Genomic DNA, 24,750 nt, shown 5'->3' on the forward strand with positions numbered 1-24,750 from the left:
TTTTTTTTTTTTTTTTTTTTTTTTTTTCATTATTCCTTCTCCACAAAGTGTGAAGGACAAGTAAAAAGAATGAAGGAGAGGAGAAAGCAAAAATAAGAAGGCAAGTAGAAGAGAGAAGGGCAGATAAAAGTGAGGAGAAAAACAGGAGAAAAGGACAAGTAAAAACAGGTAGTGTGAGTGGATATGAGAAGATAGAGAAAGAAGATATTGAAATAAAGAAGTATAGAGGGAAGGAATGAGAGAAATGAATCAAGAGAAAAAAAAAGGAAGAAACTAAGATAAGAACTGACTAAAAATGTTTAAGGAAGTTTAGGAGACAGAGTAGGTGAGGGAGAAAGAAAAACTACAAAAGAACAGAGATAAAGAAAACAAAGGAGAAAAATGCCACGAGACCAAACAAACAATTACATCAACATTGAGGGACTGAAAAAAATTAATAAATAAAATGGAAAAGATGAGAGAAGTTGAAAAGATAAATAAACAAGAAAAAGAAGAAAAGCATGGAAGCAAGAAAGGGGAAAAAGACGGACTTCCTAGTGGTAGCATAAGTAATTTTAGTAACATAAGTAGTAGTGATAGAAGCAGCAGTAATAGTGTTGAAAAAGTTTAGTAGTAATAGCAGTAGTAGTAGTATAATAGTGGTAGTAAAACTATAACACACAACAGTACCCTAACAGTAATAACAATGACTAGTGATAGCAGTACAAGTAATGATACAAATAACAAGGGCCTAGAAACTGATTTCTTAACAGGGATAAATTACCCCTTGGGATTAATTAGGAATTTTTTGGTGGTAATGGATGGGTGACAGAAAAAATGATGAGTTCTGTAAGTCAAGAAAGCATTGCAATACCTGGCTTTATATAAGATTAATGTATAAAGCTGTGAAGTAACCCTATTATAATTACAGACCATTAAACCATTAAAAAGTATAATACAGTATTAGAAAAGAATAATATTTCTCTTGAATGTATGGCAAGCCAGGTGCATTATGACAGGCATGGTTCAGGGCAGTCACTTGGCAGTCATCACCACCACATGTCTGGTGTGGATTGCTGCCAAGCCTGCCTATGCCAAGTCCATTCCACACTGCCAGTTTTTCTGTGAGCATCAGCCAACGTAGACACAAGCAAGTGTGTGTGCTGCCCTGTGTAGCAGAGTTAGTGCTCACCCACTGTTACAGCATTCCTAGGCTGAACTAGCTCTTCTACTTAGCCATTTCCATATATATCAATACTGACAACAGTCTGTGAAAGGTAACAAGTTCATGTAGCATGAAATTGAGTGACAATGAAAAGTTTGGGAATCACTGCCTCACCTAAAGTAATAATAGCAATGCCCAGTTGTAGTACTCCTGGTCAGGCCTTCCTTCACTTCCCCACCCACACATCAGCTTCCCTTCACCACTTCCTCCACAGTGAACACAGGGTTGGAGAAGCCAGCAGTGGTGGTGGTGGTGGTGGTGCCCTCCTCTGCCCTCTCACCATTTGGGAAGGCAGGGTTGACAGGGGGTGGTGAGGCAGCCTTCTCTTCACTGGGTGGTGCAGGCCGCGGTGTGTTGTGATCTGTGGGCAGTGTGTGGTCAGGGAGACTTGTGTCAACCAAAAAATTAAAAACAAGGCACCTATAACAAGGAAGAATAAATAAAACACTTTGCCCCATCTCATCCAAAATAAAACGCTGGATAAAGACTCGACTGGCCTAACCAACACAACAAAGAAAATTTGCTCACCACAAACAATAATAATAATAATAATAATAATAATAATAAAGCACACACCCCTAACCCTTTCTTGTCTAACCACAACCACTGCACAAGACAAACTTCAATCTATTTTTTTTTTTATAAAAAAGACAAACTTCATCCTTAAAAATTAACATAAAATGAAATTATAATAAAACAATCTTAGCCTTCTCTTGTCCAAACAAACAAGGAGACAAAGGCTCACTGGAGGTAATTCAAAATTCAGCTTTCCACATTGCTTTGGTAGGTCTTAGGTCCTCCCCAGTCACAGCCCTTAAGTCAGAATCCTCCCTATCCTCACTGTCACACCAACACTCCACCCTCCTCATCTGCGTCTACATCAAACTTGCACCCACCCCTAGCAACCATGCCCTCCACTCCCTCTTCCTCCAACAGCGTAGAGAACCACTTCATGGTCCCCTACATTATCAAGCCCACACCGCTTCAATAGACAGAGCCCTGTCCTTTGCTACTCTCCAGGTCGCCCCACCCCCCTTTCTCACTCAATAGAAAACCTCCCCTCTGGGTCCTTGGCTCCCTCTCTTTTCACTAGCCTCTCAGGCACTCTACACACCAACACCACAGTCCAAGGCTGGTTGCCCAGTGCTGCCCAGGACACCATTTATGACAATGTTAAACACCCATTACAACCCTACACATATGTAGTGATGGTTCCTGCCTCCTGTCCCCTCCATCAGCAGGTGCTGCAGTGCACATCCCCTCCAGGTCCCTTGCTGCTGGCCAGAGGTTGCCAGCCACTGCCTCAATACCCACAGCAGAATTGTTTGCTTTCAGGAGGGACTGATATTTACTGCCACCAGAAAGCCCCCTTGCTCAGTCCCCCTATTCTCAGACTCCTTCACTGCCCTACAACTTGTCCAGCACCACACCCCTGGACACACCACTCCCTCTGCTTCATGATACACACCCTGCTATCCCAACTGACCACCTCAGGTATTAACATCCACCTCCAGTGGGTCCCCTCCCACACTGGCATGGTGGGGAACACTGTGGCCAACACAGGCCCACTCCCCACTCCCATCCCTCTCCCACAAACCTTACTATGGACCACACTGATTTTTTGACCAACCTACGGAAAGACCTCAATTCACTCTGGGAAAGACACCCAACAGATGCCTTGCAGCACATGACACTCAGATGCATCAGACAGGACACACAACACACTGGCAGACCCACTCTCCAGCTGTGCCCTGCACACTACAGTCACCAGACTCAGCACAGGGCACAGCTGCCTCAATGCCCACATGCACTGGCCAGGCCTGACAGACACCCCTCACTGCCCCTGGTGTCCCACACAGCCACACACTCCAGAACACCTGCTGCTGCACTGCCCTAGCCACCACTCCCACCGCACTGCTCTCTTCCACTCACTGGCACCACTCCACATCCACAGGCCATCACTAGCAGACCTCCTGGGTGGTCCCCAACACCCCAGCCTGGCCTTCAACAAACTCAGGCACAAAAGGGTCTTCCTCCACAAAACTGGACCCGATAATCTGCCTGCTGCCAGCACCTTCAGGGCACTAGAGGCTGTGGCACCATAACCTGCACAGCCCTATTACGTCTCCAAGAAGAACAAGGTCTCAGCAGCAGTTACATTAGGTTAGGTTAGACAAAGACTCACTGGGTCTCAGCAGTATTCTCTCGAGGCCCACCACAGGAGACTCGGCCAGCAGAGACAGCAGCAGGGCCAGCGGCAGCGTCAGCACCACCGCCCCAACTGTAGAGATAATCTGTGGGGCAACAGTGAGGTGAAATGAGGGGTGGAGTGGGGTGGGGTTGGGTTGGGTTGAGTTGAGTTAGGTTTGGTGAGGCAAGGTGAGGAAACATAGTCGTTGCAGTAGTCTATTTATCTATCCTTATACTAGGCCAGTAATCCCACACAATAAAATTTAGACCTAAAAATAAAAAAAAATCCAAACAATATTAATGCAGTGGCTGGAATCAAATACTAGAAAGAAAAAGGATGGGAAAATACTGGAATTAAAATACATTCAGATTAGGAAACGAAAAACACATGCAATGATACAAAAGAAAAATATAAACAAATAAATAATATTAAATAAAATCAATAAATAAGTGGAAATAAGTAAAAAAAAAAATTAAGTAAATACACACCTAATAAACTGAGAATTAAACTACCAATAGTGACAAAAATAAGTATACTGAAAACAAACAATTAAAATGCTGATAAATAACGATGCAATGAATTCAAGAAGCAAATATTTGAAAGTGATAAACCGCAAAGTAAATTTGAAACTACTGTAGATATCAAGTGATGAAAACCTGAAGGCTAACACTTATAGGAGCCAGTCCACTTCCCAGCGTGCCCATCCTCCCTAAAGGCTAGTTTACACGAGGCAAGTACAGATTCAAGTCAAGTGTGCAAGTAACTTGCTTCAAGTTACTTGCCCTATGTAAACATCTATTTGCCAAAACAAATTTAGTCAAGCAAGAGGCATCTAGCCAGGAAAGTTCCCAGGTAAGGCAAGTGACTAGCCAGCAGTTCTATTTTAAGGCAAGTTGCCTCCCAGTTCTATATATGGTCAGTGCTGTACACTACTGGCCTAGAGTGTAGGGTTGCCATATATGAACTATCAAAATTCCGGACACCTTCACTAACACCTGATTATGGTCCTGATATGATACTGGAAAACATGTAAATTAATTAAAAGAAAATCAACTTATTTACCTTTGCATATGGCTGATAACAAAATAATGTGTCATCTTCATTGATGAACCCTCTTCTTGCACTGCTCTCTTATGTTTCTCAGAGCTCACATGTCACTAAGTCATTAAATTAATGCCTTTATGTGCCAGTGAGACAAATGTTCCTGGTTTACACACCAAACACTCGGCTTCCCACTCGTCCCTGCCTTTTTTGAAACACGGGAGTTTGTTCTGCATCTCTGCAGTGAATTTACACTTTCATTTGGGCATCTTGACAAGAACAAGTAATAGTTGTAATGACGAGGTCACAAGGCCGCAAACAGTAATCCAAACTGACCCCTATCAGAGCTGGTGAAAGACTGGGGCGTGAGCGCGACGTCAAGTGAGGCGGCGTTGGGAAGGCTGCGACCACCGACTTCATACAGGACCCATACACGTCAGAGTCTTGACCAAAACCAAACCAAAGCAGCTGCCACTCGGTGAACCCCTTCCTCTCTCTCTCTCTCTCTCTCTCTCTTTCCCATCATTTCAACCCAAGGAAATTTAATAAATGTGATTTTTTAACAGTTAGTAATGATGGAAGGTGAAATTCCGGACATTTGAGGGGCTTTCAAAAATCCCCCCGGACGCAGATTTCGTTATCTGATTTCCGGATATGTCCGGGAAAATCCGAACATATGGCAACCCTACTAGGGTGGCTGAAATTCAATACAAGCACAAGGTGAATTGAATTCTTTGACACTTAAATCTCACTTTTTAAACATTAAAATAAAAACTGATTAACTTCAAAACTTTTCAAGTTGTTGCCTTTTCAACTTTTTACGAAAAGCTTATTCACATAAAGCTCTCAGGGGATCTTATTATACTCGTAAACATCATAAGTACTTTGAAGGAGATGGGGTATATGAATATGGAAACAATGTAAAAGTCACACTGATGAACTTCTTTTGGTCCTTCTCATTAAAAATGTTTAAAAAAGATGCTTATCAGATTATTACAAATTAGTATGATTATAAATCATCCATACTTGAAGCAGCAGCAGTGTGTGCTTGGTCAATGCTGGTCATGAAAAATTGTTTTCTTTATATTCTAGGTCTTTAAAAAAAACAAAAAATTGAAACTGAGCGCCTTGCTACAGCATTACAATGCAAACAGAATGAAAAGTGATTCGAGAGCTATTGATAACAGAACTTTTGTTTGAAGTTTGCATTTGGGATGTCAAGTTTTGTGGCAGAAAACTGCAAATATTATATAGCTATCTGCAATAATGGATCTAAGGTTACACTTTAAACTAAATCTTTAAATTTTCAGAATTGCAATTGCAAAAGTTAAGGAATAAGCAGATTTGTGATAGCAGAAGTTCAAATTCATTAGTAATGCCCAGCTCTGCTGGTGACACCTGAACCACTACAACACTATAATCAACTCTCAACCAGAACATGGTGGCAGCAGTGGGATGGAGGATCAGCTTGGCGTCATTGCATTGTTCTGCACCTGTCTCCTCCACCCACATGCCCCACCCACTCTGCCACCTACTCTGGCTTCATCTTGTGCTCTGAGCTTCTGGTTACTGCTACCTGCTATCTTATGGCTTCTGGATGTTTCTCTGCTGTCGTGTTGGACCGCTTGCCTCCACCATTCAGCATGTGCAGTGCCTTCCAACCCTTGGCCACAGGCTGCTGTTCCTATCCTATGATTTTTGGACTTCACAGCCGCCAGTCTTCACATCTGCAAGACATGGGCTTTTGATCAAGCCTGTCTGTCTGCCCTTGAAAGCTTGTGCTCCCGTCAGCTTGTACCATTCTGGCCCTGGCTTCTGTTTGCTTCTGTGTATCCTGCCAGATTTATAACCACCATCCTTCCTGCTGTCGACAGCTTTGGGCTACAATTTGGTATTATTTTAACATTTTTGCCACTGCAGTTATTTTTTTTTTATTTATAAGGCAAAGGATGCCATATGCTCTTTGTTTGAGGCCTTCTAGTGATGTCATTGTGTTTTCTTGGCCTGTGATTCACTGTTCTAACATGACAGCTGTGTGACCCTTGTGACTGGCCAGTGTGTGCTCACTGTTCTGACATCACTGCTGTGTGAGCCTTGTGACTGGCCAGCACATATGTCACATGTTTTCTGCCTCATTGGTTGGTTTAGGCACAGTCTTCTTTCGTGCCAAATGCAAGCATCCCCAGCTCATCTTCCAAGTGGTTGTGCTATGATGGCTTTGTTGTGTTATGTCTTGTCTTACATAGATAAGCCTGAATTACACATTTATACACATATTTCACACATTATTATTATTGTGTCTTATTCAGTCAGTACACATACACATATATTTATTTATTTTCTATTGGATGTATGCCTTGCATCACTCCATATCACATTTCTGTTAGGCATGAGGGCATGCCTAAAGTGTGGCCAAGCAATGTACAAGCTTTGGATGCCACAGCCCCTGACCTGAAAATGATGTGGCAGCCCAGCAGCCCTGTGAGCAGTGAGGTCAGTCTTAGTCTGCCCAGCCTCAGGGGCAGACACGGCTGGCAGTTCTGCCTTATCTCTGTACAGTACAGCAACAAGTATTTTTATAATAGCAGTCTTCCACATCACATTTTCTTTGCACAGAGAGAGAGAGAGAAAGCAGAAGCATTACCATGTTGAGGTGGGTGAAGTAGTATGCCCCGCCCTGGCTGGTGTTGTAAGTGAGGATATTCTGCACAGGAACTGCCAGCAGGTAGGTGGTGTAGGTGAGGCGACTCATGGGCTGCCACACTGGGTGAGACAGGAACCCGTCCACCAAACCTGTCAAGGGAAAATAAATTAAATGATCAGCAACAGGAAAACAAAACGAATCAAATCAGACAAGTGAAAAGGATGACAGGTGGAAATACAGCTTGTTGCCAACTTACGACTGCAATCAGTTCTGACCAACAGGTCATAAGTCGACTTGGTCATGCGTCAGCCCGTGCAGCCAATCTACTGTCGTGGCCAACAGCAGGAATGCTTTGCACAGGCACAGAAACAAGTACAGCAAAACAACAGGAAAGCACAGTGTAACAACATGGTGCTGTACACAACAATGAAACAAATGGACAAACGAGAGACAGGTGTACTGCAAGTGAACAGAAGCGACAGTGTGGCTATTGTGGGCAGATTTCCAGGTAACTAAAGGAAGTTTACCCAAAGCTAGGTATATCAGTCACATTCATGCTGCATCAGCCTGTTGTTTCCTTAAGTTCTAGGATGGAAATCTTAAGCATTTACATTATTCTTTTGTTTGCATGCAAAGTGATTAATATTCATTCAGTGAAGTTTCAAATAGATTGCATTTAATTGAGTATTGCAGTATACTAACTTTGTGAACAAACTGTGAGACAACAGCTGCATTTGCAAGTGTTCCTGATTGGTTCCCGGCCTGACTGCTCAACACCTTGACATGGTGAGACTGCAGCTCTTATCAGAGCGCCCTGTGAGCAGGCGTGGTAGAGCCTGTTAAACCATGACTGGAATCATGTAAAAAACCCTTGAAAACCCCAATAATTCATCACAGACAATGAGAAAACACAGACACACCACCACTTGAAGAAAGGCTCGACACAGCGAGGCTCCCAACACAAGGCGAGATGAAAACGAGGAGACGTGATCACAGTGTACAAATGTGTAGCAGGAAAGAAAAGATTACTATCACGGATTTTGTGGTGCCACAACAACCTACACAAAGAGGGCACAGTAAGGAACTGTACAGAAAAAAGAGGACAGAAAGATGTGAGGAAACAGTTTTCCTGAGAGAGCAATCAGCCAATGGAATGCATCCAATGACACACACACACACACACACACACACACACACACACACACACACACACACACACACAAAAGGAGCATGCATACCTTTACAAATAAATATTACAAATTAACTTTAAAAGACAGGACATTACAAGCTTGACTCAATTCTGTAAATTACAAATAGATAAGGACCTGCCACTCACCTCCATATCCATTGTGACACGCAAACACCACCCATGCCAGCACAGCGCCCCAGGCCAGCCGGTGCCCGCCGCCATACACCACCTGCGTCATCACCTCATAGGGCATGGGCACCACCACCCTGTTGTAGCTGTACATGCCAAACACCACCAGCAGCCCAGTGATTGTAGCCAATGTCCACCCCACTGTGACCGTCACCTGTGGGGTTGGGTTGGGGATGGGATGGGTTGGGTTACAGTATGCACAAAAAGTTACCCTGCCATGGGAACAGCAAGGTACCTTTCCACACACAGTGTATCTTCTTGCAAGAAAATCAAGAGGGTGGAAATAGATATCATGCATTTGACAGTGAGGTATACCCTCCAACTCAGTGTAGGTGTCGATGCTCCTCAGTACATCACAAGTTGTCAAAGAGAACTGATACATAAACTCCTTTTTCACTTTCCAACACTCCACTCTCATGCTGTGCTTCTTTTTATGTATTAGATCCAGGTAGGTATGGATGGAAAGCACACTGATGAGAAAACTATTCAAGCAATCATAGATCTACATGGAGCAGGTCTTGGTAACAAAAAAATCGGTAATCAAAGGCGGTTGAAGCTCGCCACTGTCCAGAAGTTAATACAAAAACTCAAAGCTGGCCACAGCAAAAGCTTACCATCTGTTATGCCACATAAGGTACCTGAGGACAAGGACACTTCTCGGGAGGCAGGTGGAAATCAATCCCAGCCTTATAGGACATCAAATAAAAGAAGGGAATCCTAATATATTAGCTGGTGTTTGTCTCTGTACTCTCCATAATACTTTACACTGCAACCCTTGGGTACCACAGTTACCGTGCCAAGAAAAATCCACTGATGAATGACTCGCAGAGAAAGAAAAGGATCCAGTTTGCAAAGAAATATCAAGACTGGACCTTAGATAAGTGGCATACAGTATTAAGGTCTGATGAAAGCACTTGCTGTGTGAGTGGTACAACATCTACCAGAGTGTACAGGTGCGCAGGGTCTGATCTCAATTACCCCTGCTACATTCAGAAAACCACAAACCACCCTCAGGCTTTAATGGTTTGGGGATGGTTTACTTTTAATGGCCTCAGTGATTTTGTTGTGTTCCCTAAAAACACTATTGCTACTAAAGAAGTGTATCTGCAACTGCTAATGGATTATCTTGAATCTTCTGAAATAATCAAAACCAAAATTTTCCAACAGGAAGCTAAGGTTGTTAAAGAATGGCTTGTTGTTAGCCTTCTTTTGTGGTCTGACAGGAAGTATGCAGCCAAAGAACTATTGACACAGTAAATTTTCATGTAGATTGTAGATTGGGTTGGTTTAGGTTGATTTTAGGTTAGATTGTGTTGGGTTAGATTGCATTGGTTTAAGTTAGTTTGGGTTGGGTTAGATTAGATAAGGTTAGGCTTGGCTGGGTTGAGTTGAGTTGGGTTGGTTTGGTTTAGATTGGATTACGTTAAGTTTTGTTAAACTATGACTAGAATCACATAAATAACTTTGAAATGCCACACTTCCACACACACACTACAGAGAGAGAGAGAGAGAGAGAGAGAGAGAGAGAGAGAGAGAGAGAGAGAGAGAGAGAGAGAGAGAGAGAGAGAGAGAGAGAGAGAGAGAGAATCATAAGACATAAGGGAGAATGCAAGAAACCACACCACACCACCATTACACTCTTAGCTTTGTTGGCCCCTGGTGGATAGTAGTAGTAGTAGTAGTAGTAGTAGTAGTAGTAGTAGTAGTAGTAGCAATATCAGTAGCAGTAGTAAAGTCTATCTATACACCAGGCTGACAATCCCACACAGGGCAGACCAGACAAGGCACCAAACACACACACACACACACACACACATTTTTTAACTATATCTATTTAGATAAAGAAATGAAGAAAATTATAACAAGCATGATACAACCTAAATTGGAATACACAGCATTAGTTTGGGCTCCACTTAGAAAAAAGATATGCAGAAACTGGAAATACAGAGGATAGCAACAAAGATGGTACCAGAATTGAAAGACTTAGCTATGAAGAAAGACTTGAAGAGATGGGATTAACAACTACAAGGGAGAAGAGAAAGAGATGAGCTGATAACATTGTACAAATTAGTTAACAATATAGAAAGAACAGACAGAAATAACTTGGTACCACAGATGCAGGAGGGAGAGAGACAGACAAGGGGACATAGGAAGAAAATAAAGAAGAGTGGATGTTTGAGCGACATCAAGAAATACAGCTTCCTGTATCAAACTATTGAAATCTGAAATGATGTGAAGGAAGAGGTGGTTGTGGCAAACAGTGTACACATGTTTAAAGAGAAACTGGATAGATCTGGTTATGGAGACAGGACAAAATGAGCTTTGGCTCATCCCTTGTACAACACAACTAGGTAAACACACACACACACACACACACACACACACACACACACACACACACACACACACACACCACGTAGTGTAGTGGTCAACATGCTTGGCTCACAACCAAGAAGGCCCAGGATCGAGTCCTAGGCATGGCAAGGCAAATGGGTGAGCCTCTGAATGTGCAGCCCCTTTTTACCAGCAGCAGGTAGGCACAGGATGTGAGCCAAGGGGTTTGTGGCCTCACTGTCCCAGTGTGTGGCATGGGAGAGGTCTCAGTCCTACCCAAAGATCAGTCACTATGAGCTCTGAGCACTTTCTGTAAGGGAACAGCTGATTGAGTGACCACCAGACGACTGTGAGTGACAAACATGACTCACAGCGTTCATCTTGTATCTGGTGTTGCCTTGTCGGTAGATGATGTAGCCCAGCCACACACCAGCCAACCAGGGGCTAGCACGTGTCCAGGGGGGACAATAAATCTTGTGCATGTACTCATTGCTCATCTCTGACCTGCAAGAGACAGAGGGAATGAGTGACTGTCAGCTGGTCAAAAAGTACATTCCAGCCTACCTTTGTTGTAGTGTTTCCCTAACCTTGCTGTCTATGACAATGAGGGGAAATGACTAGGGTTTTCAGGGATGTTTTCATGGTTTCAGTTATAGTTTTAACAGGTTCCAGTGAGAGCTATTGGGGTTTTGAAGGTTGTTTACATGGTTACAGTGATAGTTTAACATGCTCCAGTGGAAGTTAATGGGATTTTCAAGGGTGTTTTCATGATTCCAGTGATAATTTAACAGGTTCCAGTGGAAGATACTTGGATTTTCAATAAGGTTTTCTATACAACATGCCAGCAATCCCACACAGCGCAACCCAGACAAGGCACCATGTGCACACACGCACGCACGCATGCACGCACACATTCACACTCTTAGCCCTGTTGGCCCCTGGTGGAAAGGGACAGTCTTGTAGACCATCCTACTACACTCCAGGAACTTAGGCACACCACAGCTGACCACATTCATTCACAGCAAGGCCCCACAGCACACACACTGGTTCACTCTTACCCCTATAATGAGACCATCCCCTACCCTGCACCAGCACATTTATCAGCTGATCCACCTTTTGATCAGGCACCACCACCCTCTGCCATTTCCCTTTATTTTATTTTATTTTTTTTCTACATGGTGGGACTTACGTGATTAAAGGATTGTTGAGAGATGTAGGAGGAAGGTTGTACTGGTAAATGATTGCAGCAGGAATGACAGCAGATGCAGCAGTCAGCAGGAACAGCCAAGCCTTACCTGCAGACCATAACATAAGAACATCAGAACACAAGAACACAAGGGTTGGTGCAGCAAGTCCTCAGGCCTACGCGTGGCAGTCCCTGTATGAGACACACCTGCCTATTTCCACCTGTCATTACCATCTATTAGTACTACTACTACTACTACTACCACAAGAACACAAGGGTTGGTGCAGGAAGCCATCAGGCCTACACGTGGCAATCCCTGTATGAAACACACCTGCCTATTTCCACCTGTCATCCCCATCCATACACTTGTCTAATCTTTCAAAGCTCCCTAATGACTCACCACTAACAACCTGATTACTGAGTCCATGCCATTCATCCACCACTCTGTTTGAGAATCAGTTCCTTCCTATCTCCTTTTTACATCTAACTTTCAAAGTGCGCGCACACACACACACACACACACACACACACACACACAACATTCTTACCTCTGTCAGCCCCTGGTGGAAATGGACACTAGTTGTAATAGTAGTAGTACTAGTAATCTGTTTATCTATCTATATATCAAGCCAGCCATCCCACACGGGGTGGCCCAGACAAAGCACCTCACACTCACATACACATCACACACTCAGCCCTGCTGGCCCCTGATGGAAAGGGATAGTCTCGTGAACCACCCCACGAGCTCCAGCACACCTTACACAACACAACACCACACCACACCACACCACACCACGCCTGCCAAGCTCCACACCCAACACTAGCTTCACTACAACACAACCCTCTCTCAATGACAGGAAAGAGACACTCACCAAACTTCTTGAGGAAGTAGAGAGGGAGGATGATAAGTGGAGCCACCAGGTAGAGTTGAGTGTCTGTTCCCAGGTACCAGGCCTGCCCCACACACTGCCAAAACACATTACTGTCAACATTCACAATTACTTCTGTGGTATGCAAAACACAAAAATAGTCACCCTTTTTTTTTCTTTTCTTTGTCTGGAATGAAGACCTCCATGCCAGATTGTCTTCAGCCTCTCTCTTCCCCGTCATCAACTCCTCTCCTCTAACTGATTGTCCTCAACCTCTCTCTCTCTTCCCCCTCATCAAATCCTCTTCTCTCTCTCTTTCTTTCTTTCTTCCTCCTCATCAACTCCTCTCCTCTTTCACTCTCTCTTTCTCTCTTCCCCCTCATCAACTCCTCTCCTCTGTGGTGACCCCACACCACATTATATACTGTATTATATAAGAAGAAAGAAGAAAACAAGATAGAATAAGTAAAAAGAAAGAAGAAATGGAGAAGACAGATGAAATAGGAGAAAATAAGCCAGTCATTCCACCAGAAGGGAAATTCACTCCAGATATCAAAAATGAGGGAACCCTGGAGAAGGAATTGGAGGAATAAACAAATACGCACATAGGACATGTAGGACATGACAACAACAGGAAAACAGGGATTAACAGGGATGTAGAGGACGAGGCAGAGAAAGCAACCAAGAAGGAAAAGTTGGCCAGGGAGTGACAAGGCACCAGAAGCAAGATTAGATTAGCCTATGGACAAATACCAACGACCACTTAACCTCCGCCTACAAATCAGCCCCTATGCCCTGACCGGTGTTCTGTATCAAGTACCGTGTCTGTGGGCAGATCATATGCATAAACTGGAAATGTGAATAGCAGATATGTACAGTGTTATGAAAATAAAGATAATTTTCTGAGGTAAATAGGCAGTCCCAAACAAACTGTATATGAGTAGGACGGCAGAGAGAATTCAGTAACAGACACCAAGGTAGAGGTTCCAGGGCCGGACCAGAGAGGAAGAGTTATTTACATGGTGTTTTGTCTGATATGATAGATTTACGATAGATTTGTATGGTGTATGAAAATTAACTTAATTAGGAAATATTTATGGTAACTGATGCAATGCAGATATTATGTATGATTTTCTAACTGAACATTAATTGTACTGAATGAATATTAGCTGTGTTTATGAACTTGATACTGTCTGTTCTTGTACGATGACTGCATTAACTACTGAACATGTTGAAGAGGTATACACTGACACCAAATACCTCTCAACAAACTAAAGGTGAATCCAAGTAAAAATTTTCATGGTGACTTGTAAGAAGCATAAATAGTATTAATTAAAATTTTAAAGTATTTGTGAGTTTCCAATAACCTCTAAGTGTCCCATCCATGCAACATCTGGACACCTCTACACCCCCACACAACACACAGTGATCCCACACCACCATAACAACCACACACCACACCACACCACTCACCACAGGATCATTTAAGTACAAGTTGTCCAGGAAAAGGATGTCCTTCCACCAGTACTTCTGACAGTTTGCGTAGAATCCAAAGTCCCATAGAAAACCAATGGGTCCTCCCACCAGGAACCGCATCACAGTGGCACACAGACCCACTGTCAGGGCAATGGGGGGCAACAGCCTATGGGAATGGGGGGTGAGGTGTTTCCAAAGATATTCAAGGTTGACCAAAAGTGCTGTAGTGTTCTAAGAGGTGTTGCAGTGTGTTCTAATGAATGCAACAAGGGTGTAGTAGTAGTAGTAGTAGTAGTAGTAGTAGTAGTAGTAGTAGTAGTAGTAGAACAGCAGCAGGAGCAGTTGTAGTAGTAAGATAAAATTAAGAAGAGATCTCATAACTCTTACATTCACAATCCATAATACTCTCTCTCTCTCTCTCTCTCTCTCTCTCTCTCTCTCTCTCTCTCTCTCTCTCTCTCTCTCTCTTGATATCTGAAGAATGGAAGCTCGCTAACATAATTCTAATTAAAAAAAAAAAATCTTTACCCTGAAATTATCAGCCAATTAGTCATAAGCAAAATGCTAGAAACACTTATAAAAGATGTTAATCACTTAGAGAAAAACAGCTTACTTAAAAATACTCAACATGGTTTCCAAAACAAATGCTCTTGTTTGACAAACCTCTGAGACTTTTCTATGATATTCAGAACCAGTATGACTAGAGTATATTGGAAAATATATCTTGGTTTTCAAAAGGTTTTCGACAATGTCCCCCACAAATGTTTAATGATTAAACTAAAATTCCACAGTATCCAAGATGACGTGCCGAGATGGATAGAAAACTGGCTAAACAACTGTAAACAAATAGTTATAAATGGAAAAATATCCAAGAGGACTAACATAACCAGCGGGGTGCCACAGGGATCAGTCTTAGGATCTGTTCTCTTCCTTGTTTATGTAAACAACATGGATGAGGGTGTTACCAGTATAATATTACGGTTTGCTGATGACAACAAAATAGTGAATTCCGTAGTCTCTAACAATATTATCTGAATAATTCTGATAAATTGTCAGAGGGGGAGGCAAACCTGACAAATGAATTTTAATGAAGATAAGTGCAGTGCTTCACATAGGGTATAGAAACAAGAAAGCAAAGTACATTTTGAATGGTACCCAACTTAAAACTGGAGACAGCAAAACTGATTTAGAGTGACAACATCGAGTTGCCTAAAATCTAGTAACAATGTTCAGAAGTCATAAAGAAGGCAAACAAAATAATTGGCTTAATTAGCAGATCTTTTAAATATAAATCTAAGGAAACAATCACTTTGTATAACTCTTAAGTCTGTCCTCTTTTGGAATATTGCATTCCAAGAATGGTGCCAGTGCCCTATTACCAGAAAGTCATTGATAAATTAGAAAGAGTTCAGCGTAGAGTAACAAAAATGATACCAAGCCTAACAAACAAATCATACGAGGAGCGTCTTAAAGAATTAAATCTTTTCCCATTAACACAAAGAAGACTAAGAAGCGACTTAATGCAGGTGTTTAAAATCATCAAAGGCACTGATAACATGGACTGCAGTAAATATTTCACCATAGACTCTTCAAATTACACACGAGGAAACGATTGCAAAATTGTTGGGAAATCCTTCAACTCTCATGAATCAAAAAATTTCTTATTCCAATGGGTTGTCAATCTATGGAATGAGCTTCCTTGAGATGTGAAAGATTGTAACACCATTGAGACTTTTAAATGCAATCTTGATAATTATTTTGCCTTGAATCTGCAGCCAACAGTGTTTGTTTGTTTGAAATTAACTTCCTTGCCTCCAGGAAACAGGGGCACCTCATTTCATCTATTTTCATTCTTTCCTATAAAATTTAAATTCGGATTCTTACTTCTCTAACCCAGTAAGGTGCTTATTTCAGACCCGTTTCCTGTACAGCTCATGCCGGAGGGAGTGATGGGTGGGGAGAGAGCCTTCTACTTTGCTGTCCTTTCCTTCTAGTATCACCTTAGTAGTACTAGGTCAGGTCACCTCATGAGGACTGCAATGTCTGTTGTGGCCTGTGTATCTATGTAACTCTATGTAACTCTCCCCCTTTCCCTCTCCCTGACCTTAGGAATCTGTGGACATAGAAGAGTAGCACATTGAAGCTGTTGGTCCTTCTGGCTCCCCTCAGTACACTGTAGGAGACAAGAAGCCCACTCAGGAAGAAGAAGGTGTCCACACTGGGGTAGCCGTTCAAGATTGTCTGTGCCAGGATGTTCTGGTAGCTCTGTGGGTGAAGTGGTGGTGGTGGTGGTGGTGGTTGGAGGAGGAAGGAAAGGAGGAAGAGGAAGAGGAAGAGAAAAAGAAGAGAAAGAGAAAGAGGATAAGGCAAAGGAAAAATACTATTAAGATTTCAAAACAATTTACACACACACACACACACACACACTTTACCTCTATGAACAGTAGAACATTAGCCATATTTAAAAAAGGTGTAAACTGCTGGTGGCACCAAATCACCCACACCATTGAAAGCGTTCTGAAAAAAAGAGGAAAGGAATGTTTTCATAATTCCAGTGATGGCTTAACAGGCTCCAGTGGATGATATTGGGGTTTTTAAAGGTTTAACAGCCTCCAGTGTAATAGCTTTTTGTGGTGAAAATAGTAGTGGTAGTAGTAGTAGTAGTAGTAGTAGTAGTAGTAGTAGTAGTAGTAGTAGTAGTAGTAGTAGTAGTAGTAGTAGTAGTAGTAGTAGTAGTAGTAGTAGTAGTAGTAGTTATCTTAGCCATGTTGGCCCCTGGTGGAAAAAGACTGTAGTAGTAGCAGCAATAAAACAGTAGTAGTAGTAGTAGTAGTAGTAGTAGTAGTAGTAGTAGTAGTAGTAGTAGTAGTAGTAGTAGTAGTAGTAGTAGTAGTAGTAGTAGTAGTAGTAGTCAATCTATGTTAGTCCCGCCAACCCCAAGTGGAAAGGGAGAAACAAGTGTAATCAGTAATAGTAACATTGCCAGTCACCTCAGTGCATGCAGGCAGGTGATGTTCCCCGGACTGGCCTTGGGGTTCACCTGGAGTATCTTGCCCAGGTTGGTGTAGGCCGAGAACACCAGCAGGTAACGGAGCACACCTGTGGGGGAGTGGAACAGGCGAGTAAGTGAGTGAAAGGTAAATAAGAAAAGGTGAGGAAAACATTGGCTTCTATTCTGAAGTGCTTTCCTTTCCCACCACAACTGTCTTCCAAGACCACAGGCATGATTAGCCGGGTTCTCAAAAAAGTTTCTCCTGTTAATAATGTGGAAATCTTGTTAATCTGTCATTAAATTGTAACAAGATCCTTAGAAATGCTTTGCTCTATCACCACGACTATCTTCCAAAGCCAAAAGAGATGATTAGTCGGGTTCTCATGAGTGTTTCTCTTGTTAATAATATATAAACTTTGTTAATTTGTTACTGGAACTGTAAAAACTTCCTTAAAATCCTACATCACTTATAGTTTCTCCTGTTAATAATGTAGAAATCTTGTTAATCTGAACTATAAAAGCAAAATTTAATCATGTAACAGCCAGCTGATCTCTCACTGTGTACCTTTGGCCAGGTGTTGCTTGGCAGTGTACTCCAGGTAGATGTCCACCACTGAGGCACAGGTCACCAGTCCAAGCAGGAAAGTGACCAAAGACCTGAGGGAGGGAAGGGGAAGGTTGCACTGCTCACCCATACACTCAACATTCTACTGATACACTAGTTTCTTCTTGTAATCACCAAAAAAACTTTACTTGGATATTTATTTTTACACTAAACTCTCTTGAACATATATTTTTTTTAACCCTATCACTGTAACACAATTTTTTTCTTATAATCATCAATAAAGCTTCAGACATTTATCATGCTTAATTATCTTAAACATATCCACAACTTTGTGTGTGTGTGTGTGTGTGTGTGTGTGTGTGTGTGTGTGTGTGTGTGTGTGTGTGTGTGTGTGTGTGTGTGTGTGTGTGTGTGTGTGTGTGTGTGTGTCAAAGATGAACGGACATACTCACATAAACCCAACATCAGCATCTGTGAACTCCACCTCTTCATCCTGTGCAGAACATGAGAGCACAGTGGGGTAGATTCCACGTAGCAGGAACACTCGAATGAGGCTACTCTGTTGTGGTGAGGCAAAACAATAACATGAAAGATGAGAACATAAGGGAAGAAGGAGAGAGAGAATTGCTGCCGCTAGAAAGCCCCCTTGCTCAGTCCTCCTATTTTCAGACTCCCTCACTTCCCTACAACTTGTCCAGCACCACACCCTAGGACACACCATTCCCTCTGCTTCATGATGCATAACCTGTTATCCCAACTGGCCACCTCAGGTATTAACATTCACCTCCACTGGGTCCCCTCCCACACTGGCACTGTGGGGAACACCGTGGCTGACAGAGGCACACTCCCCACTCCCACCCCCTCTCCTACAGACCTTACTACGGACCACACTGACTTTTTGACCAACCTACGGAAAGACTTCAACCAACTCACTCTGGGAAAGACACCCGACAAACGCCTTGCAGCACATGACACTCGGAAGCATCAGACAGGACACACTAGCAGACCCACTCCCCCAGCCATGTCCTGCACACTGCAGTTGCCAGACTCAGCATGGGACACAGCCGCCTCAATGCCCACACACACAGGCCAGGCCTGACAGACACCCCTCACTGCCCCTGGTGCCCCACGCACTCCAGAACACCTGCTGCTGCACTGCCCTCACCACCACTCCCACCGCACTGCTCTCCTCCACTCACTGGCAACACACCACATCCACAGGCCATCACTAGCAGATCTGGATGGTTCCTGCAAGGCCCCATCAAATCCCCAACAAGAATGAGAGAGAGAGAGAGAGAGAGAGAGAGAGAGAGAGAGAGAGAGAGAGAGAGAGAGAGAGAGAGAGAGAGAGAGAGAGAGAGAGAGAGAGAGAGAGAGAGAGAGAGAGAGAGAGAGAGAGAGAGAGAGAGAGAGAGAGAGAGAGAAAACAAACACAATAACAACTTCAGAACAAAAGAGCATAATGTAACTTAACCTAACACCCCTAAGTCACCTCACCTGCACTTCCTCTTTGGGGCAAAAGAAGAAAACAAAAAAAAATAAAAACAGCTGTACAGGTTGCCCATCACTAATCCTAACAGCACCTGACACGCCCTTACTTGCAACTCACACAGGGAAGCCACAGAACACCTGACTTCTGATCTCTCTAAAATTTCCAATTGAGACAGAGCAAACTTAGTATTGTTCAATGCCTCAAACACTCAATTCCTCCATCTATCAACTCAACACAACCTTCCAGACAACTATCCCCTCTTCTTCAATGACACTCAACTGTCCCCCTCTTCTACACTGTACATCCTCAGTCTGTCCTTTACTGATAATCAAAACTGGAAACTTCACATTTCATCTCTAGCTAATACAACTTCTATGAATTTAGGTGTTCCGAGTCATCTCCGTCAGTTTTACTCACCCCCGCAGCTGCTAACTCTGTACATGGGCCTTATCTATCCATGTAGGGAGTATGCTTCATGTGCTTGGGAGGGGGGTGTTCTCTCATACCACTCTTTTAGACGGTAAATTCAAACCCTTTTCATCTTATCAACTGCATGCCTCCACTCCTCCCAAAGCCTCACTCCACAACACTTTCTTCTTTCTCTCGCCCCTATTCTGTCCACCTCTCTAATGCAAGAGTTAACCAGTATTCTCAATCATTCATCCCTTTCTCTGGTAAAATCTAGCACTCCCTGCCTGCTTCTAAATTTCTTCATTCCTATGACTTGAACTCTTTTAGGTGGGAGGTTTCAAGACACTTATCCTCTATTTTTTTTTTTTTTTTTTTACCATTCTATCTGGCAATAAGTGAGACTTACTTTTGTTCATAATTTTTTAATGTCCTTGGCCAGTGGCTCTCTTATATATTAAAAAAAAGTCCTTGGTACAAAAAACGAATTTAAACACCAAAACAACATGAAACACACAAAACAACAACCTCACCTAACACACCGTAACACCCAAAACAAGAGGAAAAGAAAAAAAACTAAAAAAAAATTATAAAACAAAAAAAGTCATAGGAGCCTAACCTAACATCCCAAGAAAACAAAGAAAGCAAAAATACACACAAAACCCAAAAAATAACAATGAACTCACAAAACAAAAATACAATCTAACCTCACCTGCAGGTCCTCCTTGGTGCATGCATCCGGCATACACGTGTCATACAGCATGTTCCCGTATGGCATCACTAAGGGCAGCATATCCATCCGAGGCTCCCGTGCCAGATTCCCCAACAGTGCGAGGTCAGGCTTACCAACGTGGTGACGGAGGTATTCAAGGTATTTGGCCGCTGGGTCTGGGTCTGGTTGTGTGTGTGGGTCTGCTTCTGTATTCCTTCCCTCCTCATTTTCTGTGACGTCTAGTCTGTTTGGGGTGTGTTAGGTTAGGTTAGGGTGTTTTGCTGTTGTTTTGTGTGTTCAGTGTTGTTCTGTTCTGGATTTTATGTTCGGTTTTCCTTTCTTCTTTGTTCTGAGGGTGTCAGGGTGTGTTAGGTTAGGTTAGGAGACAAGAGTTGGGTTTGATTAGGTTAGGTTAAGTTATTTGGTGGGTAGTTCTGGGTCTGGTTCTTGGTTCTGTTTTAGAAGAAGAAGAAGTACCAGCAGCAGCAGTACTAGCAGATAAGAGAAATACTCAGTAATCAAGTCATCAGTACAGAGTCAACAGGGAGCTTTCAAAGAAGATTAACCAAACACAAGAACAAACACTAAGCTGTTTCCAGCACTGCTACCATTGGCCGCCACTCCTTGCCTCCCGCAATCTGCAATGGAGTCTTTCATACGAGGCCACTGCAGCGCCTGGGCAGGAAGCCACCATCAACAGTGGCCCACCCTTGCTACCAGTGGTTGGCACTCAGTGTTGGACATCACCAAGTGGCAACTTTCACACAAGACCAGCAAATGACACCAGTGTGGCCCACAATGCACCACTGCTCAGTGTTGGGGCACAGTGGGACGGCACCAGACTAACACCACTGTGGCCCACAGTGCACCCCTGCTCAGTGTTGGGCCACAGTGGGATAAACACCACTGTGGCTCACAGTGCACCACTGCTCAGTGTTGGGCCACAGTGGGACAGTGCAGGACATCTGCACTGTTCTGAACACATAACTGTGAAGCAGGAGAATGGCCAGCAGTTTGGTATCCAGCAGAGATCGCACCAACAACAATGACAGGGGGACGCCTCCTGCTGGGCTGACGATTACGCTCCTCAAGAGAGGGCTTGCTCACACCAAAGATATTAATGATTTTATTTCTGGTCAGCTGGTACAGTGAGTCATGCAGTCTGTTGAGGACAGAACATGATGCACATGTATTCTCTTGTGAAAATCTCTCCTCTCTCTCCTGCCAAGCCCAGCACAGAGAAGCAGCTCTTCCCATGACTAATTGACTCCTTCCCTCTGACCTACAGAAGACACACCACCAGGCAGTGGCAGTGACTGGTGGCTGGCACCCACCCAACCCTTCACACCAGGCTGACCTGTGGCAGACACCTGTGACAGACACCAATGGTAGCATGTGGAAGGGGCTTAACACACTGCACATCATACATTCCTGCTACCAACTGACTTATCATACCAACCTCCAGTGTGCTGTGGCACCACAACACAACAGAATATAACACAAAGGCTCTGGTGTGATAACTTTGCAGTTTGCCTTTATTTCACCACCAAAACAAAACAAAACAAAACAAAACAAAACAACACAACACAATACAACACACCACCATACATCATACCACAACACAACACACCACATCATACCACAACACAACACAACATAAAGACCCTTACATGATAATCCTGCAGAATTTGCCCTTAATTCTTCCACTGGGGGAGGCCGCAGTCACACACTCGTCATAGAAGCCAGAGAATGGATTACTCAAATACAGTCCATCTGATGTCTTCCCCCAGGAATCAACCACTGGAATATATTGTTTTTGTTTTTTGCTTCAAGAAAAATTTGTAAAGGAATAAAAGCTACTGGTGTGTTTGTGGACTTTCTGCATTCTCTCACCCCTATCCTGTCCACTCCCTAATGCAAGAGTCAACCAGCATTCAGAATCTTTCACCCCCTTTCAACACCTTTGTAATGCAACCTAACCCTTTCTCTGCCAGACCACTTACTTCTCCATCACCACAACTTTCTGGACACGTCTGTAGGATCACCTCCTACACAGACAGGTATATGCTACTTTAGAAAACACAGACTTAACCTTTAACAAACTCCATTGCTTACATGTATCCAAGCAAACATCATTTTTACAATGTCAATGTTATAAAAATAATAAGGATAATATTGAAATAACACTAGCATTTCCATCCAAGGGTGAGGTTAGGTTAGGTTTAGCTTAATTCACTTCATTAATTTAACAACTAATCCTTTCACTTTGTATATCATGATTTAAATCAAAACAAATTATTTTGCCTAGAAATCATTACACTTGTTTTCACAATACACAAATAATTTAGGATCTACTTTACATGAAGAGAAATTTGAGGCCAATAAACAACCAATCGATCAACTTTTTTTTTATGGAGTATATTTTTCAATTATCAGTTTAGGCTCTCTCTCTCTCTCCAGAGCACTCACTGTACTTGGCCCACATAGTGGAGGACGAGTTGGACGCCAGGGCTGCGGCCATCTCCCCCATGGCCCTCCCACAGGGGCTGGAGGGAGACACTGCCAAGGGAAGATGCATGGCGCCCACGTCCCTTGCCGCCTGCCGCACATGGTTGGCGCCACCTGCAAAGACATGCCATTAGCCAGTAGCATGATTGTAAACTTTACCAATAGCATCTCCTTACATATTCTTTTATCATCCCTCCTCAGACCAACAAGCTTGGGGATCTGATGGGAAAGTGGGATTTTCAGGTAGGGAACACTAAAATGAGGGTAATTTGAACTACGAGAAGTCTACAGGAAAAGTCATTCTTTTTGGAAATTCTTGGACTGGTAGTGCGAATATGACTAAACCTAACCTAATGTGGGGCTCCACCCCCCTTGACCCTCCATGATCTAACTTAACCTAACCTAACCTAATGGGGACGTATGCCCCCTTAATCCCCCTCTAACCAAACCTACGATGATCTAACAAAACCCAACAGGAGGTAGTGCTCCCCCTAACCCCTGGGGGCTAGTTTCGCTTGTAGCTTCCTCAGGGGAACTCAGGAAGCTATAAGCAAAACTAGTCGGCATTAAACTCGCCCCATAACACCTGTTTCTTTTCACCTCCACATCCTTGTCAAAATGTTTCAACACGGACAGTATCTTAATATTTACCAACTGGAGGAGGCTCTTACATGGCGCCAACCTCTCATTCTAGGCCCCCAACGGTTGCGGGTAAAGGTGCTGGCAATACCAAACCTACACACACCACTCTTCCCATCCTGTCTACGCCACAACACACAGATCTGGCTCACCAAGGGATGTATACAAGCCCATATTCAGAAACGCTCTGCTTTCTCACCACGAGTACTTTTCAAAAACACAGACCCAAGGAACGCATGAGTTTCTAGGCACGTATATTGAATCCTTGGGCACTTTAATGCTGCGTCTGCTCTGCTGGCTACCAGCTCTGGCCACCGTTCACGGCTCGTCGTGTTCCGAAGCACTGAACTCTCTCCTTAACACTACTTTCAAAGGCCACAGGAATTAGATGGGTTCTTAAGACTATTTCTCCTTTCTGTGGTGTGGAAATCTTGTTAATCTATCACTAGAGCATTAAAAGAAGTCTTAAAATACCATGGCACCTCATCGAGAGCATTTTGAAAGTAAGTGATGAAGGCGCGGCGCAGAAAGGTTTCAGAACATAGTCAGTCATGCTGCTAGGGTTGGGCGGGAGACGATTACTGGATTCGAATCTGTAGAATCCTGAGAGACGATACGAATCCGATTACTGCGTCAGGATTCTAGAATTTGGTATAGAATCCTGTCCTCAGACGAGGTCTCTTAATTCATGAGTAAAAATAGATATGGAGAACAAGGTAAGAGTAAATTCATTTGTACATTAATATAGTTTGTATGATGTTATTAATCATGCTTTTGGAGTATATAAACAATGAGGTCTGAGGGGCTAGTTATGAAATTTACTTGTATACGCTAGCGTCATGTGGAAGCTTATAGTGTTGCCAAAGTCACCATCTCTCTCGTTGGAGCTGATTCGCCAATTTCATGTGACGTTATACCATGGCATATATATATATATATATATATATATATATATATATATATATATATATATATATATATATATATATATATATATATATATATATATATATATATATATATATATATATATATATATATATATATATATATATATATATATATATATATATATATATATATATATATATATATATATATATATATATAT

General features: G+C 42.8%; 1 protein-coding gene across 5 annotated transcripts in view; it reads right to left on the bottom strand.

Annotated features, from left to right (window-relative positions):
• Nucleotides 1-539: 539 nt before the first annotated feature.
• Nucleotides 540-24,750, bottom strand: part of LOC135095780 (nose resistant to fluoxetine protein 6-like) — a 49,889-nt gene continuing 25,678 nt past the window's right edge. For 2 of the 5 annotated variants that reach the window (XM_063996878.1, XM_063996880.1), the window contains exons 7-17: nucleotides 17,314-17,422; nucleotides 16,756-16,840; nucleotides 16,428-16,588; nucleotides 14,321-14,489; nucleotides 12,851-12,944; nucleotides 11,982-12,087; nucleotides 11,164-11,296; nucleotides 8,417-8,612; nucleotides 7,081-7,229; nucleotides 3,390-3,498; nucleotides 1,252-1,565 (exon numbers count right to left, since the gene is read on the bottom strand). In XM_063996878.1, coding sequence (XP_063852948.1) covers nucleotides 1,390-1,565; nucleotides 3,390-3,498; nucleotides 7,081-7,229; nucleotides 8,417-8,612; nucleotides 11,164-11,296; nucleotides 11,982-12,087; nucleotides 12,851-12,944; nucleotides 14,321-14,489; nucleotides 16,428-16,588; nucleotides 16,756-16,840; nucleotides 17,314-17,422 — 1,487 coding nt within the window. In that variant the 3' untranslated portion in view covers nucleotides 1,252-1,389. Of the gene's footprint in view, nucleotides 1,566-3,389; nucleotides 3,499-7,080; nucleotides 7,230-8,416; nucleotides 8,613-11,163; nucleotides 11,297-11,981; nucleotides 12,088-12,850; nucleotides 12,945-14,320; nucleotides 14,490-16,427; nucleotides 16,589-16,755; nucleotides 16,841-17,313; nucleotides 17,423-17,880; nucleotides 17,973-18,332; nucleotides 18,440-20,492; nucleotides 20,737-22,162; nucleotides 22,293-22,961; nucleotides 23,115-23,791; nucleotides 23,915-24,750 lie in introns of those variants that run through there. The other 3 variants (XM_063996881.1, XM_063996879.1, XR_010264490.1) reach the window with 3 other exon arrangements.

The sequence above is a fragment of the Scylla paramamosain genome, unplaced genomic scaffold (assembly GCF_035594125.1).
Source record: "Scylla paramamosain isolate STU-SP2022 unplaced genomic scaffold, ASM3559412v1 Contig1, whole genome shotgun sequence".
In the NCBI taxonomy this organism is placed as follows: Eukaryota; Metazoa; Arthropoda; class Malacostraca; order Decapoda; family Portunidae; genus Scylla; species Scylla paramamosain.